Below are 20,532 nucleotides of genomic sequence, written 5' to 3' on the forward strand. Positions count from 1 at the left end.
ACGGTACTGAGGGAGGGCCACACTGCCAGGGGTGGGGTGGTACTGAGGCGGGAGGGGCCGCACTGTCAGGGTTGGGGGTGTGGGAGAGGGGGCCGCACTGCCGGGGGTGGGGGGGAAGGGGGCCGCACCACCGGGGGCGGTACTGGGGGAGGGGGCCGCCCCACCAGTGGTGGGGCGGTACTGAGGGGGTGGGGGGGGGTGGGAGGGGCTGCACTGCCAGGGGTGGTACTGAAGAGGGGGGGGGGGGGGGGGTGGTACGGAGGGAGGGAGGGAGGGGCCACACCGCCAGGAGTGGGGCGGTACTGTGGGAGGAAGGGCCGCACCGCCAGGAGTGGGGCGGTACTGAGGCAGGGGGGGTGGGGGGCGCACCGCCAGGAGTGGGGTGGTACTGAGGGAGGGGGGGTGGGGGGCGCACCGCCAGGAGTGGGGCGGTACTGAGGGAGGGGGGGTGGGGGGCGCACCGCCAGGAGTGGGGCGGTACTGAGGGAGGGGGGGTGGGGGGCGCACCGCCAGGAGTGGGGCGGTACTGAGGGAGGGGGGGTGGGGGGCGCACCGCCAGGAGTGGGGCGGTACTGAGGGAGGGGGGGTGGGGGGCGCACCGCCAGGAGCGGGGCGGTACTGAGGGAGGGGGGGTGGGTGGCGCACCGCCAGGAGTGGGGCGGTACTGAGGGAGGGGCTGCACCACTGGAGCTGTCATCTTTCAGATGAGATGTTAAACTGAGAACTCTGCTCTCAGGAAGACGGACACTAAAAGATTCCATGACGCTATTTTGAAGATGTGGAGATGCCGGCGTTGGACTGGGGTGAACACAGTAAGAGTAAGCTCCGAAAGCTAATGGTATTTGCTACCAAATAAACCTGTTGGACTTTAACCTGGTGTTGTTAAAACTCTTACTATTTTGAAGAGCAGGGGGAATTCTCCCCAGTGTCCTGGCCAATATATCTCTCAATCAGCATCACAAAAACAGATTTTCCAGCCATTGTCTCATAGCTTTTGATTTGATTTGATTTGATTTATTATTGTCACACGTATTGGGAGACAGTGAAAAGTGTTGTTTCTTGCGCACTATACAGACAAAAGCATACCGTTCATAGAGAAGGAAAGGAGAGAGTGCAGAATGTAGTGTTACAGTTACAGATAGGGTGTAGAGAAAGATCAACTTAATGCAAGGTAGGTCCATTCAAAAGTCTGACAGCAGCAGGGAAGAAGCTGTTCTTGAGTGGGTCGGTGCGTGACCTCAGACTTTTGTATCTTTTTCCCGAAGGAAGAAGGTGGAAGAGAGAATGTCCGGGGTGTGTGGGGGTCCGTGATTATGCTGGCTGCTTTTCCCGAGGCAGCGGGAAGTGTAGACAGAGTCAATGGATGTTTGCATAGATGTTTGTGGGATCTTGCTGTACATAAATTGGCTGCTCCATTTCCTAAATTACAAGCAGTGACTACCCTTCAGAAGTATTTCATTGGCTGTAAAGTGCTTTGAGATATCTGGTGGTTGTGAAAGGTGTTATATAAATGTACGTTACTTATTTTTCTATCATTTTGCCACTGCCTCCTGCCATGGCAAGGTTGCATGTGTTTTCTTTTGGCTGCTTTGATGTTTTTGAAGGTCTCGGGAAAATTTTGGGGTGTGAATTGGGGCTTGTACTGCTTATTTTTTGCAGGGCACTAAAGGTTCAAAATGGTGGATGCAGCATATGCACACACATACACACTTCTGATGCAAAGTACATTGGACACAATAGTCATAAAGCGGTTCGCATGGGCGTATCCAACTCCCACAGAGAAACAGATTGTGACTGAAATCACTGTGCAATGCTGAGTTGATGCCAGTGCTGCCACCTTCGGAGCTTCATGTTGGAACTGACATCTTCTCTTAACCTCCCACAGCAGAACATGCATTGAACAGCATGGAGGACCACAACACTGACAACCCCCACTCTTTCCACCCCAACAGCACTATTTGAAGAATCAGCAACTACTCGAGGTTAGTTGCTTTACTTTTTTCTAGCTGTTGCTGCAATTCCACACATTTTCCATATGTAGAAGTTTCAGTGGTGTACAGGGAGAGGTCAGGCTGCTGCTGAAGGAATGTTTTTTTTCCCAACTTTAAAGATTTATGCACAAACCAGTAGCTTCTATCGCCGCGTGGCCCAGTAAAGTTTATTGGCATTGAACATGACTGGGTGAATAAGCAGAGGCCACACAAAGCAAGACAAGCTGCTCGGAGAGGAAGGCTCTGAGCAGGAGGTCATATCCACAGAGGGATTTGCATGTTGCATGTTGGCCTCAGGAGCCTTGACGGCAGCTGTTTGAACTTCCAATGCTGTTGGGTTGATGCTGCTTTGGAAAGAGAGACATTGACCATCAGACGCTGCATCTTGGTTGGGCTCCATCAGTGTGGTGATGAAGCTGGCCGCCCATTCCATGTTGGAAACTATGGACTCCAAGCTCTGCATAAAGTCCTATGCCAAGTTGGCACCAGTCTTGTCCATGCTCGTCGATGTTGACTGCCAGCTGCCTGGCAGACTTTCCAATGCAGTTTCAGTATCTGAGTTGGTGGATGTGATTGGGGAATTGAGTGACAGTGTATCCGAACCTTCACTGTCATCTTGCTCTTTCTCCACCCTCCAGGACAGGTTACAGTTCTTGACTACCTGAAAGAAACGAGACAAAGAGAGACTCTGGTGGGCGGACAGGAGAAATGCTGACACTATCAGCAACTTTAAAATCAGAAGGGAGTGTGGGATGAGACAAGGACGATTAGGAAACTCTCATCGTTGGTGGCTTCAGCCCTGCTGCCATGGCCTTTCACCAGGATGGCTAACAGCATCTCCTCCATGGTGGTTAGAACCTGCCTCGTCTCCTCCCATTAGTTCCTGCTGCCTTCAGATTTGTTTCATACTGTCCTGTCGGCCTCTGGACGAGCTGGAAAGAGAGGCAAAGTCAGTGCGAGAGCAAAGGTGACCGGACCACGGAGAGGGCTGCAGATTGAGGTAGGCCACTACAATGGCACGGAGGGGAGGCTGACTTAGAGGCCAAGAGCAGAGATGAAGAGTGGGGGCCAGGGAGTAGGAGCTTAGGGGTTGTTGTGAGCATGTGTGTGGGTCATGTCTAATATTAAATGAATTTGTGAGCAAAAGAAGCAGCATCACCTCCCATTAAAACAACAAAAAGGTAAGACTTAACTATTTATTGAATAGGAGAATTTTTTAATTATAAGAAATAGAAAAGACTTTTATCAATTTGTTTTTGTACGTTTGCGCAATTGTATTTTTGTATATTGCGCAAAAACATTTTTTTGTGGTTTACCTCTTCAATGTAATAAAGTTTCTTGATGGTTCTGACAGTATTCTTGGGAGGTCAAAAGGGTTCAGTGGCTGGAAAACTAAACAATGTCACTGAGTCAGTGCTGCCTATATTCTCACTAGCCTGCGGATGAGAAAACAAAATCCTACATGTTAGGCCCCACAAATGACATTTCGAAACCATATCTTCCCTAAATGGGGCATGAAAGTAGAATTGATGAACTAGTTGTGGGGGTACATTACATCAGATAAGCAGGAAAGATCCACCTCATAGTCCCACTGAAGTACATGTTCTCATGTCTTTTCTTTAAATCAGTGTTGGAAAATAAGAGCCACTGGCTGTACTCTAGTCACTAGGATTTCCAACTGTTCTGCATGCTCCAGCCATTATTCGGCCAACACATCCATCCTTGTGATGTACTGACCTTCCTACTCCAATCAGAAAGCACAAAGACTCATTGCCCAATTGAATGATGCTTGATAGTCAGCCAAACCACATTTGGTACTCCCCACATTTCCAACATTTTTATATCCGGTAAAAGGAAATGTTCAAAGAAAATCTTTTAAAAAAAATTTCCCGATATTTCTTCAGGGTTGCACACAGCAGTATCCAAGAGATTGATCTTAATTCAGGGAGACTCTAGACCAATCTGGAGTGATGGCAACGCTAGAAGTCACCTTTTTTCCCCAAGGCTGAGTCTCGCCATCAATCTCATTTAAAAGCCAAACTTATTACCCCCTCATCGATGATCTCTTCTCTCCACAAGTTGAGTTGCCTTGACTGCTGCTTGCACCTTTGTACTTCTCGAGTAACCAGTAAATCAGGTGCAACTTAAGATGAGGAGTTTGGTGAGCTATTCTGTGACAGCCCCATGTACAGGCCCAATCCAGGGTCTCTCCTCATTACCCCCACCATTGCTGAGGATTCTATCTATATGGTCAAGACCCAAAGTTGAATTTTTTTTGTTATTTCCACAGTGAATGTCAATGGAGAAGCACGGAAAGTTTGCTTCATTTACAGGAACTCGAATGGACTCACTACAACATCCTCTTTGATCCTCTTGCAATCTTTAAGGGTTATGGTCAGCAGGCGGGTAAGTGGAGCTGAGTCCACAAAAAGATCAGCCATGATCTTATTGAATGGCGGAGCAGGCTCGAGGGGCCAGATGGCCCACTCCTGCTCCTAGTTCTTATGTTCTTATGTAATCTCTGCTGCTCCAATTCTGGCCTCTTGTACATCCCCAATTTTCATTCTCTACCATTGGCCTTCAGCTGTATAGGCCCAAAGATCTGGAATTCACTCCCTAAACCTCTCAGCCTCTCCGCCTCTCTTTACTTCTTAACATCTGCCTCTTTGATCAAGCTTTGGTATCACCCTAATATTTCCTGATGTTACTCAGTGTCAAATTTTGTTAACATTCCTGTAACGCGCTTTGGGGTGTTCTAGTACAATAAATGTTGTTTTGATCTGCTGTGTTTGTACCTGCAGGACTGTAGTTATGGATACGAGTGACACTGCAGACACTTGGATAGAGTAATGGAAGTGAAAAATTTGGGAATTTTTGGAAGAACCAATTGGTGCAACTGGGGAACTTTTGAGTGTCATTCTGGATGGATGAGCAAAGGTGCATTGAATGTCCTTCCTCATCTGTAATTATCCTGTGTCACTGTGTCCTTCACATACTGTGCTGTGCCATCAGGGGTAGCATTGGGTTGAGTCCAGGCATTTCCTGACAGAGATGGGGGTAAAAACGCAGGATAAGCCATCCAGTGCATTGCTGGTGTGCCCTGGTTAAAGGACGGCATTGCCCAAAAATTGGGAACAGGTCAGTTGCCAACCTCCTTGGTCAGGCTATTATTAAAATAATTTCAGTTATGGATATACAATGGATAATCTTCAGTGACATATTATTGGTGACCTTTAGTGCCGTTTTCATGATGAGCGGTGTCTAATCTGAATTTGAGGGATTAATGATTGAAGAATTGTTCTAGTGGCTCAGTGCCTATATGCATTACCACATAAAGCTATACTGAGCCACATAAACCAGGTTTAATCCCTTGTCTATGCTGAGTTTACTGAGCTCAGTTGGGAGACTGGGACGGGGGGGAGGGAGGGAGGTGAGTGTTCATCCAGCAGAAGGAATTCTTCAGTTGCAAGCAAAAAAAAGAACTTGCTTCAGAAAGTAAATCAAAGAAAAAGATTTAATAAAGAAACTTCATTACTCCAACACTTGAGGCCACACCCTGGGCCATACAAGCTCCCTACAATTCCCAATTGTTTGTTATTTATACTGGGTCAGCTGGTCAGCTGACCACCACAGCATGTTACCATTGGTTATATTATAACAGATTTGATGTTATCATTGGTTACATTCTAACAGTGAGGGGTGGTGAATGGTTACAATTGGCCCTTAGTGTCTCTGAGGTTAAGCGGTCAATCAGGTTCCCCACACTTTATCACTGTCGAGTACATTCCATGGGAAAGTGCATGCGTTTGTTTGTGTATGTGTGTGAATATTGGACTAGAACATGGTGTGATGCCTTCTGCAGTAAAATAGTTTGGTGGTCATCTGTCCAGCCTGACACCAAAAGAATGGTCACTTGAGCAGAGGGGACACCCTGTGGAACTGTACCCCAGCAAAATCAGCATTTTCTGGAGCTGGGGAATGGAGGCTTGGTGGAAAGAGTGGCTGCAAAATAAAATACTAAGCCAGCAGCATTGACATTCAATGTGCTGTGAGCTGAATTCAAACACTCTGTGAATTCAGACAGAACAAGTACAATCTGCTTCAACACTGCCTACTGGGGTCAACATGATAGGAGCCTCGACATGCAGACAAAACGTACAATTTGCACACTTGCAATCTACCCACAGCACATTGACTGAGGCCATGATCAGGCCATACTTTAGATTGACCCACTGGAGAGAAGGACCTCTTTTGTTCCATTAATGTTGGAGTATGCATTGTTCACTTTTCCGCATTGTAAAGTAGAAGAGCTCAAGTGATTTCATATCTTAAAGGGAAACTTCAGTCATGTTATCAACTCAGCTTATCTGATTAATAGGGTTGTATCTTTTACACAGGTTGTGAGGAGTCCCTGAGGTGAGAGACACCCTGTGAAATTCATCAGTGAAATTGATAAGGCAAAAAACTACTGTTTGCATTATTAGCTTGTGAACACGATGTATTTCGATGAGATTCCTCAGACTGTGTTAATGAAGCCACTGTAATACCATAAACGCCCGTGTTAAAATAAGAGACAAAAGAAGTTTGTCCAACCCTGGTAAATGTTCATGGATTAATAGTAATTTTGTAGGGTTGTATTACTATTGGAAGAATTTCACTGGGTCCCTCTAAGTTTATGAAACTTCACAGACTCCTGACATCTTGCATAGCCCATTCAAAGCATAGAGCTTTATGCTATTCACAAACAGCGCTCCAAGTAACTCTCATCACCTTGATCCAAACAGAAGGTGGGTTGGGCTGGGATGGGAATAGCAAAATATTGAGGAGAATGGAGAGACGTTTGCTTTGGTTGCAAATGGCAAATGTTGGGGAAAGAAAGAGAGAAACAGGAACAAATTATTGGTATTGTGAAAAATAACAGAGTGGAGGGAAACATAGCATCGTGCTTAATGCTATTTACACTCCATTTAATCACCTCTTCAAAATCATCAAATTACTCCTAAAGGTTGAAGCATTTTGTTTTTAAAAAGACATGGTATTTGTAGAAATTAAAAATGTGATTGTACTTTTTGATTTTTGTTTAAAAATTAATGGTAGTCTGTCCCTGGACAAAATACAAAAATATAATTTACCTCCACAATGACCTTCAACATTTGACATCTTGTCTCAATTGAACAGATAGCAAAAATGGTCTCCTTGCTCCTCTTTAGTTGTTGAGTGCCATTTCCTTGTCCACTAAAGAAAATTTTGTTTTTATATGGGGCTCATTTCCAAAGGCTTCTGCACTTCAACTACATTTCTTTCCAATTTTTTTCCCATTTGTTGGGATGTAGGGGTTGCTGCAATGCCCATCACTAGTGGCCCCTGAGAAGATGGTGGTGGTGAGCCACTGCCTTGAACCACTGCAGTCCATATGGTGAAGATACGACCACAGTGCTGTTAGACAGAGTGTCAGGATTTTGACCCAATGATGATGAGGAAATGGCAATTGTCCAACTTGGGATGGCGTGACTTGGAGATGACGGTGTTCCCATGTAACTGCTGCCCTTGTGCAACACAGTGACTGTTGTTTTCTGGGCTACAACATAGCAAGATTCTCCTAAGATGTCAACAACAGCAATGAGATGAATGACCAGTTTAGTATATTCTGGGTTGATGGAGCAATATTTACCAGCCGGATGCTGGTAATTCTTCTTCAATAATGGTCATCTTCAATAATGACATAGGGCCCACCTGAACAACTGGAAGCAGCAGACAGGACTTTGTCTTGACACTTAACTGAAGGGCAACGTCAATGCATATGCCCTCAATGTCACACTGGAGCATCAGCTGTAATGATGTGCTGAGGTGGAGCTGAAGGCAAGCTGAAGACTGTATTTAACAATTCTGCTCTGGTTTAATTCCGGGACGTCTATGGTTCTTAAGTGCCCATTTTCCATGTTTAAGGTCAGACAGAGTATCGGGTGACCATGCCTCTCATCTGACACCCAAACATTCACTTTCCAATGTATTCACTTGGGAATGGATACTCTGACTGATTTTATTTACCTATTTTGTCCTGGGGCATTGAGACCAATTTATCCACCCCTACTCCTGTCTTATCTATAAGTAGGATTGAACCTGGTTCCTTAGCTCCGTACCTTGCCAACTGATACGTGTGCCCTCTGAGCCATCACTTGTGCTGCTTTTCCTTAGCATAGTGCCTCAAGCCTCTTGCCTCACTTTGGAGAAATGTCTAATACTGTTTATCTGTTGTGGATTTGTTTTGGTTTTGCAGCACAGAAACACCACAGTGGATCTCACAATGCAAGGTATAGCAGAAACTTGCCTACACAGCCAAAAACAAATGCACATTCCTATTCTCCTGCATGGGGCTGGCACACATGCACAATGCCACATCTCCAGTATAGTATACAATAGAGAGTACACTGCAAACGTTTTCGTTGGTTGAGATTAATTGCTGTCAGACATTGCGAAAGGTACTACAATATGCCTGCAGCAGTAGTGGACTCGTCAACATTAAGAGCATTCAAATGGTTATTGGATAAACATATGGATGATATTGGAATAGTGTAGATTAGAGGGGCTTTAGATTGGTTCTACTGGTCGGCGCAACATCGAGGGCCGAAGGGCCTGTACTGCGCTGTAATGTTATATGTTCTAATATAGAAATACAGATCACTCTCTCTATTCACATTTACTGTAGCCACTCCATTTGAGAAAATGACCTGAGTCGAAGTCCAGTAACACCAATTAATGATACTCCCCACATTCTACAGAATGGCACCTTCGGAAAGCTGCTGGTACAATTGTTTTGTGCATTCAATTGTTGAGTTCTTGCTCTCTCCTATTTTATGAACCACCTTTGTCAGGCAGTATTTCATTTCTCATCTGCTCTCCTGTAAGCACTAACTTGGGGGTGGGGGTGGGTGCACTTCCCTAATCCAAGAAGCCATCACTCATGTATGAGGCTTGACAGTGGGTCAGTAGGCTACTTGACTATGCAGGGTGTCACAATTACATCCAATCCTGCATTTAACTACATTCACATAGACAAGGATCAGACAGACAAACCCCAATTTATTTCTCTCTTCACCCCAACCTCGTCCCCCAATGAGGAATATCAAGGCCTATTCTAGTAGTCCGTCTGTTGAAATTGGCTAAACTCAGTACCAGGGGTTGAATCTGACCCATTCTTGATTTTTATGCCTCAGCGGCTCCCTGGATGAACTCCTTGAGCTAAAAGGGGAATGTTCATGGGATGTTTCAGCTAATATTGTCCATATCATATTCAATCCCTCTCTAGTAGTTAATATTCTGAGCATTTGTCAGTTTTCAGCTGTGAAAAGCAGTCATCAGTAATGATGTGACTGTTTCAGGACACATAGAGTTAAATATTTCAGACTTATTGATAAAAATTCATTATGAAAATTGACAGCACTGTAGGAAAAGTTGGGTGGAAATATGTAGAAGGAACACATTACTTGGAAGGTGGGTAACCTTGGCACTTTACCCTTAAGGATCAGTTCTAGTTTTGCAAAACAATGGCATAGATTGTACTAAAACTTTGCTTCTCATTCCAGAAGAATGACATAATGGCTTTGCAATTTGAATTTTATATTACCATGGCACTGTCACACAGTCACTTGTGTCCCACTACCGCTGCTGACACTGGTAAGCGAGCGAATGGTAACACTGTAGTGAGACGATGGAATTGCAATGGTGTGACAATGCAGAGGCAGTAACACAATGGGATTGTATTACTGATAGAATTGGGTGGCATTTTGTTGCTGCTAACTATAATAGAATGCATGCAAGTTCATTCGTGATGTGTTTCTATTTAGATGAGAATCTAACCATTTCAAATTCTTCCAAAAGCCAGCATTAATTGCTGGATAAACCTACAAATATTTTAGATTTCTGTGTGTGGGGTAAGACTTGTGTCATTCTTTGAATCAACAGTCCATTTTTTTTTTGCTCGACTGAATGCATTGACTTCACTGGGGTACACTTTCACAGATGCAAGTTACCCTCCAGAATTTCACCTGTGTGCTGTACTTCATTGGTGAGGCTAGATAATGAGTGTCAGCACCCCATTCACTCATTGAGAGTCCAGTCCGATTCTGCCCTCAACAACAAATTGCACTGAACTGACCTTTATTCTGCTATTAACACATTCTGCTATTTTGTTTTCAGACAGCGCTGACTTTTAATCTGCTATTAACACCTACTCTGGACCAATGCTTTGTTCCTTTACTACCATCATCCCCACTCTATTTGCCTTTTAGAACCATAGAAAATTACAGCTCAGAAACAGGCCTTTTGGTTCTTCTTGTCTGTGCCGAACCATTTTTTGCCTAGTCCCATTGACCTGCACTTGGACCATATCCCTCCACACCCCTCTCATCCATGAACCCGTCCAAGCATTTACCACTTTATTTGGCAGCTCATTCCACACTCCCACCACTCTCTGCATGAAGAAACCCCCCCTAATATTCCCTTTAAACTTTTCTCCTTTCACCCTTAACCCATGCCCTCTGGTTTTTTTCTCCCCTAGCCTCAGTGGAAAAAGCCTGCTTGCATTCACTCTATCTATACCCATCAAAATCTTATACACCTCTATCAAATCTCCCCTCAATCTTCTACGCTCCAGGGAATAAAGTCCCAACCTATTCAATCTCTCTCTGTAACTCAGCTTCTCAAGTCCCGGCAACATCCTTGTGAACCTTCTCTGCACTCTTTCAACCTTATTTACATCCTTCCTGTAACTAGGTGACCAAAACTGTACACAATACTCCAAATTCGGCCTCACCAATGCCTTATATAACCTTACCATAACACTCCAACTTTTATACTCGATACTCCGATTTATAAAGGCCAATGTACCATGTTCCATGACATCTTTGTAATTTAATTTAATAGCTCTCTAACCTATCCCTGACCTTCCCTTTATTGCTCCACCTGACCCTCCCCACTTTTTTGACAGCATAAACCCCATGACATTTCTGCCTCTCTTCAGCTCCGAAGAAGAGTCACATTGGACTCAAACAGTTAACACTGTTTCTTTCTCCACAGATGCTGCCAAATCCGCTGTGTTTTTTTCCAGCACAAATTTTTCTTTCAGATCTCCAGCACCTGCAGTATTTTGCAGTGATACAGCACTTTATAATGCAGTAAACACCCCAAGGCACTTCACAGGAGCTTATCAGAGAAATTGTGGCCGATCCAAAGAAGAAGACATAGGACACGAGATGTAGGGCACGTGACCAAAAGCTTGGTCAAAGAGTCTTTAAGGAGTGTCTTCCAAGGAGGAGGGAGAGGTGACAGGTTTAACAAGGAAATTCCAGAGCTTGGGGCTGTGATGGTTGAAAGCACAATCACCAATGGTCAGCATGTTCATTATCCAACATTCTCAAGTATGCACCTTTCTTTACTTTCTCCTCAAATCCAACGCAGGCTTTAAACCCTTCCCCTTTAAAGTTGCCAATACCAGTGGCTGGTGAGTGCAACATGAATGGCATCTTTTATGAACATGCATACGAATTAGGAGCAGGAGTAGGTCACTTGGCCCCTCAAGCCTGTTCAGCCATTCAATAAGATCATGGCTGATCTGATTGTAACATCAATGCCACATTCCCACCTAACCCCCGATAACATTTCACCCCCTTGTTAATCAAGAATCGATCTAGCTCTGCCTTAAAAATATTCAAAGATTCTGCTTCCACTGCCTTTTGAGGAAGAGAATTATCCTTTACTGGGTTAGGTGGATTGGCCATGCTAAATTGCCCCTTAGTGTCAGGGAGACTAGCTAGGGTGAATGCATGGGGTTATGGGGATAGGGCCTGGGTGGGATTGTGGTCGGTGCAGACTTGATGGGCCAAATGGTCTCCTTCTGCACTGTAGGAATTCTATGATCCTCTGAGCGAAAACATTTCTAATCTCTGTCCCCGCAGGATCTTAAAGGTTTTGATTGAATCACCGCTTACTCTTAGTGGATACAAACCTAATCTGTCCAACCTTTCCTCATAAGACAACCCACCCATTCATGGTATTAGTCTAGTAAACCTTCTCTGAACTCCCCTAATGCATTTAAATATTTCCTTAATTAAGGAGACCAATACTGTGCACAGTACTCCCAATGTGGTCTCACCAGTGCCCTGTACAACTGAAGCATAACCTCCCTACTTTAGTAATAAATTCCCATCACAAACTATAGCATTCTATTAGCTTTCCGAATTACTTGCTGTACCTGTATATTAGCTTTTTGTGATTCATGCACTAGGACACCCAGATCCCTCTGCATCTCAGAGCTCTGCAATCTCTCACCATTTAGAGAATAAACTTTTTATTCTTCCTGCCAAATTCAGATTTTCCCACATTATTCTCCATTTGCCAGATATTTACCCATTTGCTTAACCTATCTCCCTTTGTAGCCTCCTTATGTCCTCTTCACAACTTTCCTATCTATTTTTGTGTCATCATTTAATGGACAGGGAGGGCACACGTGGTGCATTCTTCATCTTATTCTATGATTGTAAAAACACAAAATGACTTTAACTGTTCAGTGTGCATCAGCACAATTATCGTGAATGTGGTTAAAGAACAGTTCCTACCTAAACACCTGTTTAGTCATGACCACATTTTCTACAAAAGAACCACTCAAAGAAATGCATTTTTAAAAAATTGCCAACAGAATTGGGGTTCCCAGTAAGCTTCCCTCTCTATTTTCCCCTGCCGGTTCTTGTACTGTTCTCTACTCACTCCACAACCCGTACTGGCTGGCCGTTCTTAAAAGGATCTGCAGATGTGTGCAATTCTTACTTTCAGTCGCACAGGATTCGTGTCTTAAGCATTTTTTCCGTACCAGATTGCAAATATTTAGTGGTGTTTTAGTGGTGAGCTCCACAATGTCAGCTACTTGTTGGCTTCTTGCACCAGCTCATAGCATCAAAGTGTATTAACGAGGACAAAATAAGAGCTGAAATGAAGCATGGAAAAACGGAGAGACTCCCTGTAAAGAGTGATAGGTTTTCTTGGTGAAATTGCACTGATTTCTGGCAGTGCGTTCACTTGTAACCTGGGCAGAGTTCGTTCACTCCAATTTTAGTTCAAATGTTCCCAGGTGCTGAAACCATATTTAAAATGGGCTGCAGGTGTACAGTGGCTGATGTGAACCTCCTGGGGACTGGCTGTGCTGAAGGAAAGCCAAGTGCATGTATCAGGCTGGTAATTTAATACTGCCCAGTGCATAAACAGAATCGGGGCAGAGGACTGTATGCAACATTACCTTGAATTCAGCTCATCCTCATCATAACTGGCTGTAATCTGATCATGTAAATGTAGCCAGAGACAACAATAGGAAGGGCCGCAGAGAGAATTGCACGTTGGGAATTATGAGGGGAAAGGCTGACTGAGGGAAAGAAAATAGGAGGATGGAGGGAAGCCGGTTCATTGAGAAAGAGCTTTTGGTGGGTGATCCTGCTGGGATTATTTTACTTCACTTTACGTTCTCCATCAGAATTTGAACATAAGAGAATTTGTGTAGCCATTTTCTAGCAGCTGAATTGGCTCGGTCTATTTTCTGCAGGAAATCATTGTAAATAATACCGAGTTCAGGTAGAATCGACCTGATAACTGGGCCTTTTGTAACCACCTCTTAACACTTTATCATTATCTATTTTAGAATATATATTCCTATCATGTACAAGCCACAATGCAATATATATATAACATATCGATCCTTGCCCTTTGCAGCTCTTTGACTCAGAGAGTCACTATATTAGAATAGGTAAGTGCTTGATGGGCCGAAGGATCTCTTTGTGCTGTCAAACTTTTAAGACTATCATTTGGTCATTGATTCCCTGTTGTTGCTCTCCTCCCACTCCTGATTCCAGTCTTTCATACTTTCTCTCCCATGCCCCCTTTCACCCGTTATCATCGTGTTTCCCCCCTAAGCGATTCTTGCCCCTATATGTCTAATCACTCCCTCTCTATTCGATGGAGAGACTGTGGGACATCGAGAAAGAAAGTTTTGGAAATATAGTTTTTTCTCACGACCACAGGACATCCCAAATTCAGCCAATTTCAGTTCTCTTGTAAGTGTATTCACTGTTGTAATATGGGGCACACCGCCAATTTGTCCACAGCAAGCTCCCACAAACAGCAATGAGCTGGTCCAACAGTGCAGCCCTCCCTCAAGCTCTGCATTGGAGTGTCAGCCTGGATGTTTGTGCTCATATCCCTGGGAATAAAGCGATATGCTACCAATCTGAGCCCTGCCCAATGCCGTGGGCAATGAAAGGGATTGTGTTTGCCAAACTGTCCTGTGAAATCAACCCTTGTTGAAGTTATCGGGGTTAAAGGGAAACTTTGAGCAATGTCTAAATATCCCTCAATGTTGCGGCTTGATCAGAAACTGGATAACAATCGCAGACGTAATGGTGCCTGGGGTGTTGCTGTTTGTAATGGTGGGTGGTATGTCTAAAAAGGCAAACGCTGTTTGTGTTGATTCTCCTTTGATAACCGTATCCTAAAGGCCTGTCAATGCTTGTTCTCTAACCCACAATTTAGGAATATTCCACAGCTTCTGCCCTTTTCTCCATTTTATTATTGTCGTTCTCTCCCCCACCCCAGTACAGCGTCTGTTTGGACCATATGAATCAATATAGGACTGCGCGGAATCGATATGGTTTGAAAGCAATGACCTATTTCTTCAGCGTTTAATCTGGGTTGAAAGGAGAAGGGAGAAAAAGCATCCCCAAATTAATGTAACCGGGTCATTCATTTGAGAACGATCTCTAACGTTAAATTTGCAAATTGAATGAAAAAAGGTTCTCTGTGTTTCCTTCTCTTCTGCCTTGTAGTCTCGTTTTGAGCGCTTCTGCTTCACATTTTGGTTTGAGTCTCAAATTTTCTCACCTCACAGGTGCCTGTCTCCAGCCCTTGTCAATTCATGTTTTGACTGTATAATGTGAGTTGCTTCATTGTACACATGATCATTACAAAGGCAGCAACTTTCTACAGTGTTTTCTGACTCCATTGTATTCAACTGCTGTTTCTTGGGCGGTTCGCCTATCTGATTATCCGATACCAGCGACTGGGATTGTGTTAACACAACAGAAACATTTCTATATTGCACCTACCGCCCCAATTCTATTCGGCTGTATTAAGGTCAACCCTTTACGGTGTACCTAAATCAGGGCCAGCCTTTGTCTACTTTGCCAGGTATTAAAGAACCATCGAATAAAAGAGGTTGGGAGATTTTTGTTCTAACTAATAAGTTCCCAACATTTTCCATGCTATCACAATGGAGGGTGAAAGGTCAAACTCTCACTTCCATTGATAAACAATGGCAGTTGAGCTTACTGTTTCGTGTCTCTGATTCCATGTCTTCTTTCATAGAAACACCAAGAACATTCTGTAGAGCAGATTAGTACCTGTGAAGCGCTTTTATAACTTGGGGGGCGGGGAGAGAGGTACGGCGTGAGCATCCGTGCCTCCGCACTGACAAATAATGATGCGAGGCGCAGTGTTTGTCTTTTGAACATGTTACCCATTTGATCCCCTGTCCTCAAGGGGTTGATTTGGGTCTTTGGGTATTGGCTGCCGTTCGGTCTCTCTCCGGGTGACAATTGTTCATTTATGAAGTTTTGACGGCAGACTATTTGACTGCAGTGGCATCACAAAGCAAGGCGGCCTTCACAACACACGACAGCGCAGAGTCGCTGAGCAGAGACTGATAATGTGGAGATGCCGGCGTTGGACTGGGGTAAACACAGTAAGAAGTTTAACAACACCAGGTTAAAGTCCAACAGGTTTATTTGGTAGCAAAAGCCACAAAGAGCTCCAAAAGCTTGTGTGGCTTTTGCTACCAAATAAACCTGTTGGACTTTAACCTGGTGTTGTTAAACTTCTTACAGAGACTGATAGCCAGGTTCCGCACACATGAGGACGGCCTCAACCGGGATCTTGGGTTCATGTCACACAATCTGTAACCCCCACAACTTGCCTGGACTTGCAAAATCTCATTGACTGTCCTGTCTGGAGACAATACACATCTCTTTAACCTGTGCTAATGCTCCCTCCACTCACATTGTCTGTACCTTTAAGACTTGATTAGCTGGAAAGACTCGCATACCAATCATTACTCATTATTCTGTAAATTGAGTTTGTGTCTTTATATGCCCTGTTTGCTGTTTATGAGCAGATCTCCCACTCACCTGACGAAGGGGCAGCGCTCCGAAAGCTAGTGGCGTTTGCTACCAAATAAACCTGTTGGACTTGAACCTGGTGTTGTGAGACTCCTTACTGTATCACAATCCAGCCCAGTCTTTATCCACATTCACAAACCTGGGCAAGGTTACAGGATAGCAATGTTGGGGGGGGGGGGGGGGCTCCCAATGCTCCATTTATTGATCAAACAGAGAGGCCAATTGAAGCAGCCTCACTAGTGTTGAGATCTAACTTGCCACTGAACTAGAATTGACCTAACATGCTGTGTGTGTGTCTCAGCTACTCACCGAGCCTCAGAAGAAGTCACTTTAAAATGATTTGTCAGATATATTTCGAGAAAATTATGTTCCGACGATGCCCTAATACTTTGACTCTTCTCCCCATCCATTCCACCGTTTAATATTTGCCACATTATTTAGACACATTGTAGGAAATGTGAATATAAACACCCCACATTGACTACTTTGAATTTCTGCTGCATTAACGTGGTGGGAAGTGTCTGGAGCACAAGTTTCAGTGTATCAAAGACATTTATGTTCCTTAGGAATCCATACAACTTCAGTGACCTGTCTTTATTAGACAGCGGCAGGAGGCGTTACAATGCCAGGTCCATTTTCTATTAAAACAGTGTAATTTTAAAGTTAAGTCCATATTTACTCCATATAAATTGTTAAATAACATAGTTATTCCCAAAACCTTATGGTTTTTTAAAGTTAAATATTGCCAATCTGTTTGCAATAAGACATTACATGTTGGGAGTTCTTGGGATGACTCAGTGGTTGAATACATCACCTAGAATCTAGCACTACAGAGGACAAAGGTCTGGACCGAGTTCATTGAGCTTTGCCAAAGTAGCAGGAGGGATGTTGTCATTGACTCGAATACTCCTGGGCAAGGGAGAGGTTTTAAAAAAACAATTTTACACTGAATCCTACTGGAAAATGAGGGTGAATTTGTAGTAAGCGAAGCTTGGGTTCTCTCAGGTCTAAAGGCCCACCAGACACGCACAACCTCGGCTCTTGTACGAAGCATGGTCAGGCGGATGAACTGCCAGAAAGAAGCCACAATTTAATGTGAGTCACTGCCATTGGAAAAGGGGGGAAAAAACATTTCCTTCTTGTAGATACAGACTATTTTGGAAACAGGAAAAGTTTTGGTATGAATTGTAGATTTACTATCGTTCTATAAATATAGTCATTTTATGACGCACGCTGATAGTTGCATGAAAACGGACGATGATAATTATTTCCATTGTGTCTCTTGAAGAAGCTGAAAAGCGAAACGGGTGAAGTTGCTTCTGATAAAATTTGACGCCAATCTCAGCTCTTCTGAAAAATGTCACCACCTTTCCTCAGATTTTTGTGAAGTGCGGAAGGTCGATTGACACGACCAGAAGTACTGTCACAGTATACACAATGGACGGATCCTTGACAGGCTACAGTGTCAGTTTAGACCAATTGATGAAGGAAAATTTAGACTTGATCTACATCTCTAAACCCAGCCCCATAGGTGGTTCTCGATAAACGGGCTTCAATCGGTGAGGCGAGTTTTGGCTAGAAACTCCATTTGGCGAGTTTTTGACAAAAATGGATGCAACCACTGTAGACCTGGGGATTACAGCAGAGCGATGGAAAAAATATACAGGCAACTGTAGAGTGTCGAAAGGATACACTGCTTTTAAACTTGCCGTGTAGAGAAAGGTACAGAAATACTTTATGTTAGGTACATGAGCCAGCGGGTTAAAAATATGGGCGCGGAAATATTTCACAACAAATTAAAATATTTTTGTAAGTGTCCCTCCTGTTGTAATATGGAAAATATGGCAGCTAATTTTCACTATAATTTCCTTACACAGCAATAAGATAAATGAGCAGATTTGTCTTTAGTACTGTTGGCGGAGGATAAATGTCGAGGTCGCTTGGTCTTTAAAATAGTCTCATGGGATCTTTTACATCCACCTGAGGGAGCAAATGAGGGCACTAGTCTGATCTCTCTTCTGAGAGAGAGTGCAGCACTCTCAGTACTGCATCCAAGTGTCAGCTTGGATAGGGGCACGGCTGAGCCATAGATGTCACATATAATGCATATGGTCCGCCAGGATATGTTCGATATACAATATATTCGTGTTGGCAATGTATTGGTGAGAGATATAACACAAGGAACTGCCTCTTGTCTGGGCGCAGCGGGGATGTACCTACATCTGCCTCATATTGTATAGGGACCTCCTGTTATTGCGGCAGGGCATGCAATGAGATTGGGCTCAGATTTGTTTTGTAGGCAGGTGTACGTTTCCGGGGCCTTGATGTAAATAAGAGGATTGGTGTCGTACTGCGGCGTTTGTTAAGTAGCCATATTGTTGGAGAAAGGTAGCTAGTTATGCAAATAAATAAAACGATTTTTAAAAACTTGGAACGACACAGGTCAGTGCAACCCAATGGGAAAGATTGGGGTGTTACCTTCGCCACCCCTCACAGTAAATATAATCCATAGAAACCTGTGAACTGGTATGAACTTCAGACAGAAGCAAATTGCCTTCCTGTGTGGATTGCTGGCTCACAGCGACCGTCAGGCTGAAGAGACAGATGTGAAACCGCATTGGGACAACAGGACCTCTATCTCGGCTTGCACACGAGGGCAAAGTGTTTACTTCTGGGAATCGGGGAGAGAATGGGGCAAGCGGATGGAAGAGAAGGGGACACAATACTTTCCAAAAAACAAAACCCTTCCAATTCCCTTAGTCTCCTGCAGATGTTTCGGTACAGGGATCCAGATGTTTCAGCGTTAGCGGCTGTTTCACTGATCATTGCGCACTGATGCGAACAGTAATGTCCACAAGTGCAAAAGTTCACAAATGCCCTTCACAATTATTCCCGCACAGTTAACGTGGCATTTTGGACATTTTGTCCCCAGACAGCCCCCACGACAGAGAGTGGAGACGAAACGTATTCCCCGGTCAGTAAAGCAAAGCCTTCCATTCCGACATGATGCTGCTTTTCTTCAAGCAGGTTAACCCTTTTTTTAGCTTAAAGTCAACGATTTGTTTATAAATAGGCTTTACCTTAGCATGGGGTCCAATTGTGATTACCCCCACGCCCCCGTCCCCTGGGATTAAAGAGGGTCCTTGTGGTGTGTATTATGGAGATTGGGGAGGGGGGGTTGAGTGTATTAGGGAGATTGGGGAGGGGGTTGAGTGTATTAGGGAGATTGGGGAGGGGGTTGAGTGGATTGGGGAGATTGGGGAGGGGGATTGAGTGGATTGGGGAGATTGGGGAGGGGGATTGAGTGGATTGGGGAGGGGGATTGAGTGGATTGAGGAGGGGGGATTGAGTGGATTGGGGAGATTGGGGAGGGGGATTGAGTGTATTGGGGAGGGGGGATTGGGGAGATTGGGGAGGGGGGATTGAGTGGATTGGGGAGGGGGGATTGAGTGTATTGGGGAGATTGGGGAAGGGGTTGGTGTATGGGGGAGGCTGGGGAGGGGGGATTGGGGAGGGGGTGTTGAGTGTACTGGGGAGTTTGTGAGGGGGTTGAGTGTAATGGGGAGATTAGGGAGGGGGTTGAGTGTATTGGGGAGCTTGGGGAGAGGGGGTTGAGTGGATTGGGGAGATTGGGGAGGGGGAGTTGAGTGTTTTGGGGAGGGGGTTGAGTGTATTGGGGAGATTGGGGAGGGAGGCTGAGTGTATTGGGGAGGGGGGTTGAGTGTATTAGGGAGGGGGTTGAGTGTATTGGGGAGATTGGGGAGGGGGGATTGAGTGGATTGGGGAGGTGGGGAGGGGGGATTGAGTGTATTGGGGAGATTGGGGAGGGGGTTGAGTGGATTGGGGAGATTGGGGAGGGGGGTTGAGTGTATTGGGGTGATTGCGGAGGGGGATTGAGTGGATTGGGGAGATTGTGAGGGGGTTGAATGTATTGGGGAGATTGGGGAGAGGGGGTTGAGTGTATTGGGGAGATTGAGGAGGGGGTAGAGTGTATTGGGGAGATTGTGAGGGGGTTGAGTGTATTGGGGAGATTGGGGAGGGGGGTTGAGTGTATTGGGGAGATTGGGGAGGGGGTTGAGTGGATTGGGGAGGGGGGATTGAGTGTATTGGGGAGATTGGGGAGGGGGGATTGAGTGTATTGGGGAGATTGGGGAGGGGGGATTGAGTGGATTGGGGAGATTGGGGAGGGGGGTTGAGTGTATTGGGGAGATTGTGAGGGGGATTGAGTGCATTGGGGAGATTGGAGAAGGGGTTGGTGTATTGGGAGGTTGGGGAGGGGGGATTGAGTGGATTGGGGAGATTGGGGAGGGGGGGATTGAGTGGATTGGGGA

At 44.9% G+C, this 20,532-nt stretch overlaps 1 protein-coding gene across 1 annotated transcript in view; it reads left to right on the forward strand.

Moving 5' to 3' along the window:
• Nucleotides 1-20,532, forward strand: part of LOC144481847 (sonic hedgehog protein-like) — a 60,539-nt gene that overhangs the window by 13,414 nt on the left and 26,593 nt on the right. The window contains exon 2 of the mRNA XM_078200998.1: nt 4,282-4,397. Within this exon, the coding sequence (XP_078057124.1) occupies nt 4,282-4,397 (116 nt within the window). The remainder of the gene's footprint in view (nt 1-4,281; nt 4,398-20,532) is intronic.

The sequence above is a fragment of the Mustelus asterias genome, chromosome X, assembly GCF_964213995.1.
Source record: "Mustelus asterias chromosome X, sMusAst1.hap1.1, whole genome shotgun sequence".
In the NCBI taxonomy this organism is placed as follows: Eukaryota; Metazoa; Chordata; class Chondrichthyes; order Carcharhiniformes; family Triakidae; genus Mustelus; species Mustelus asterias.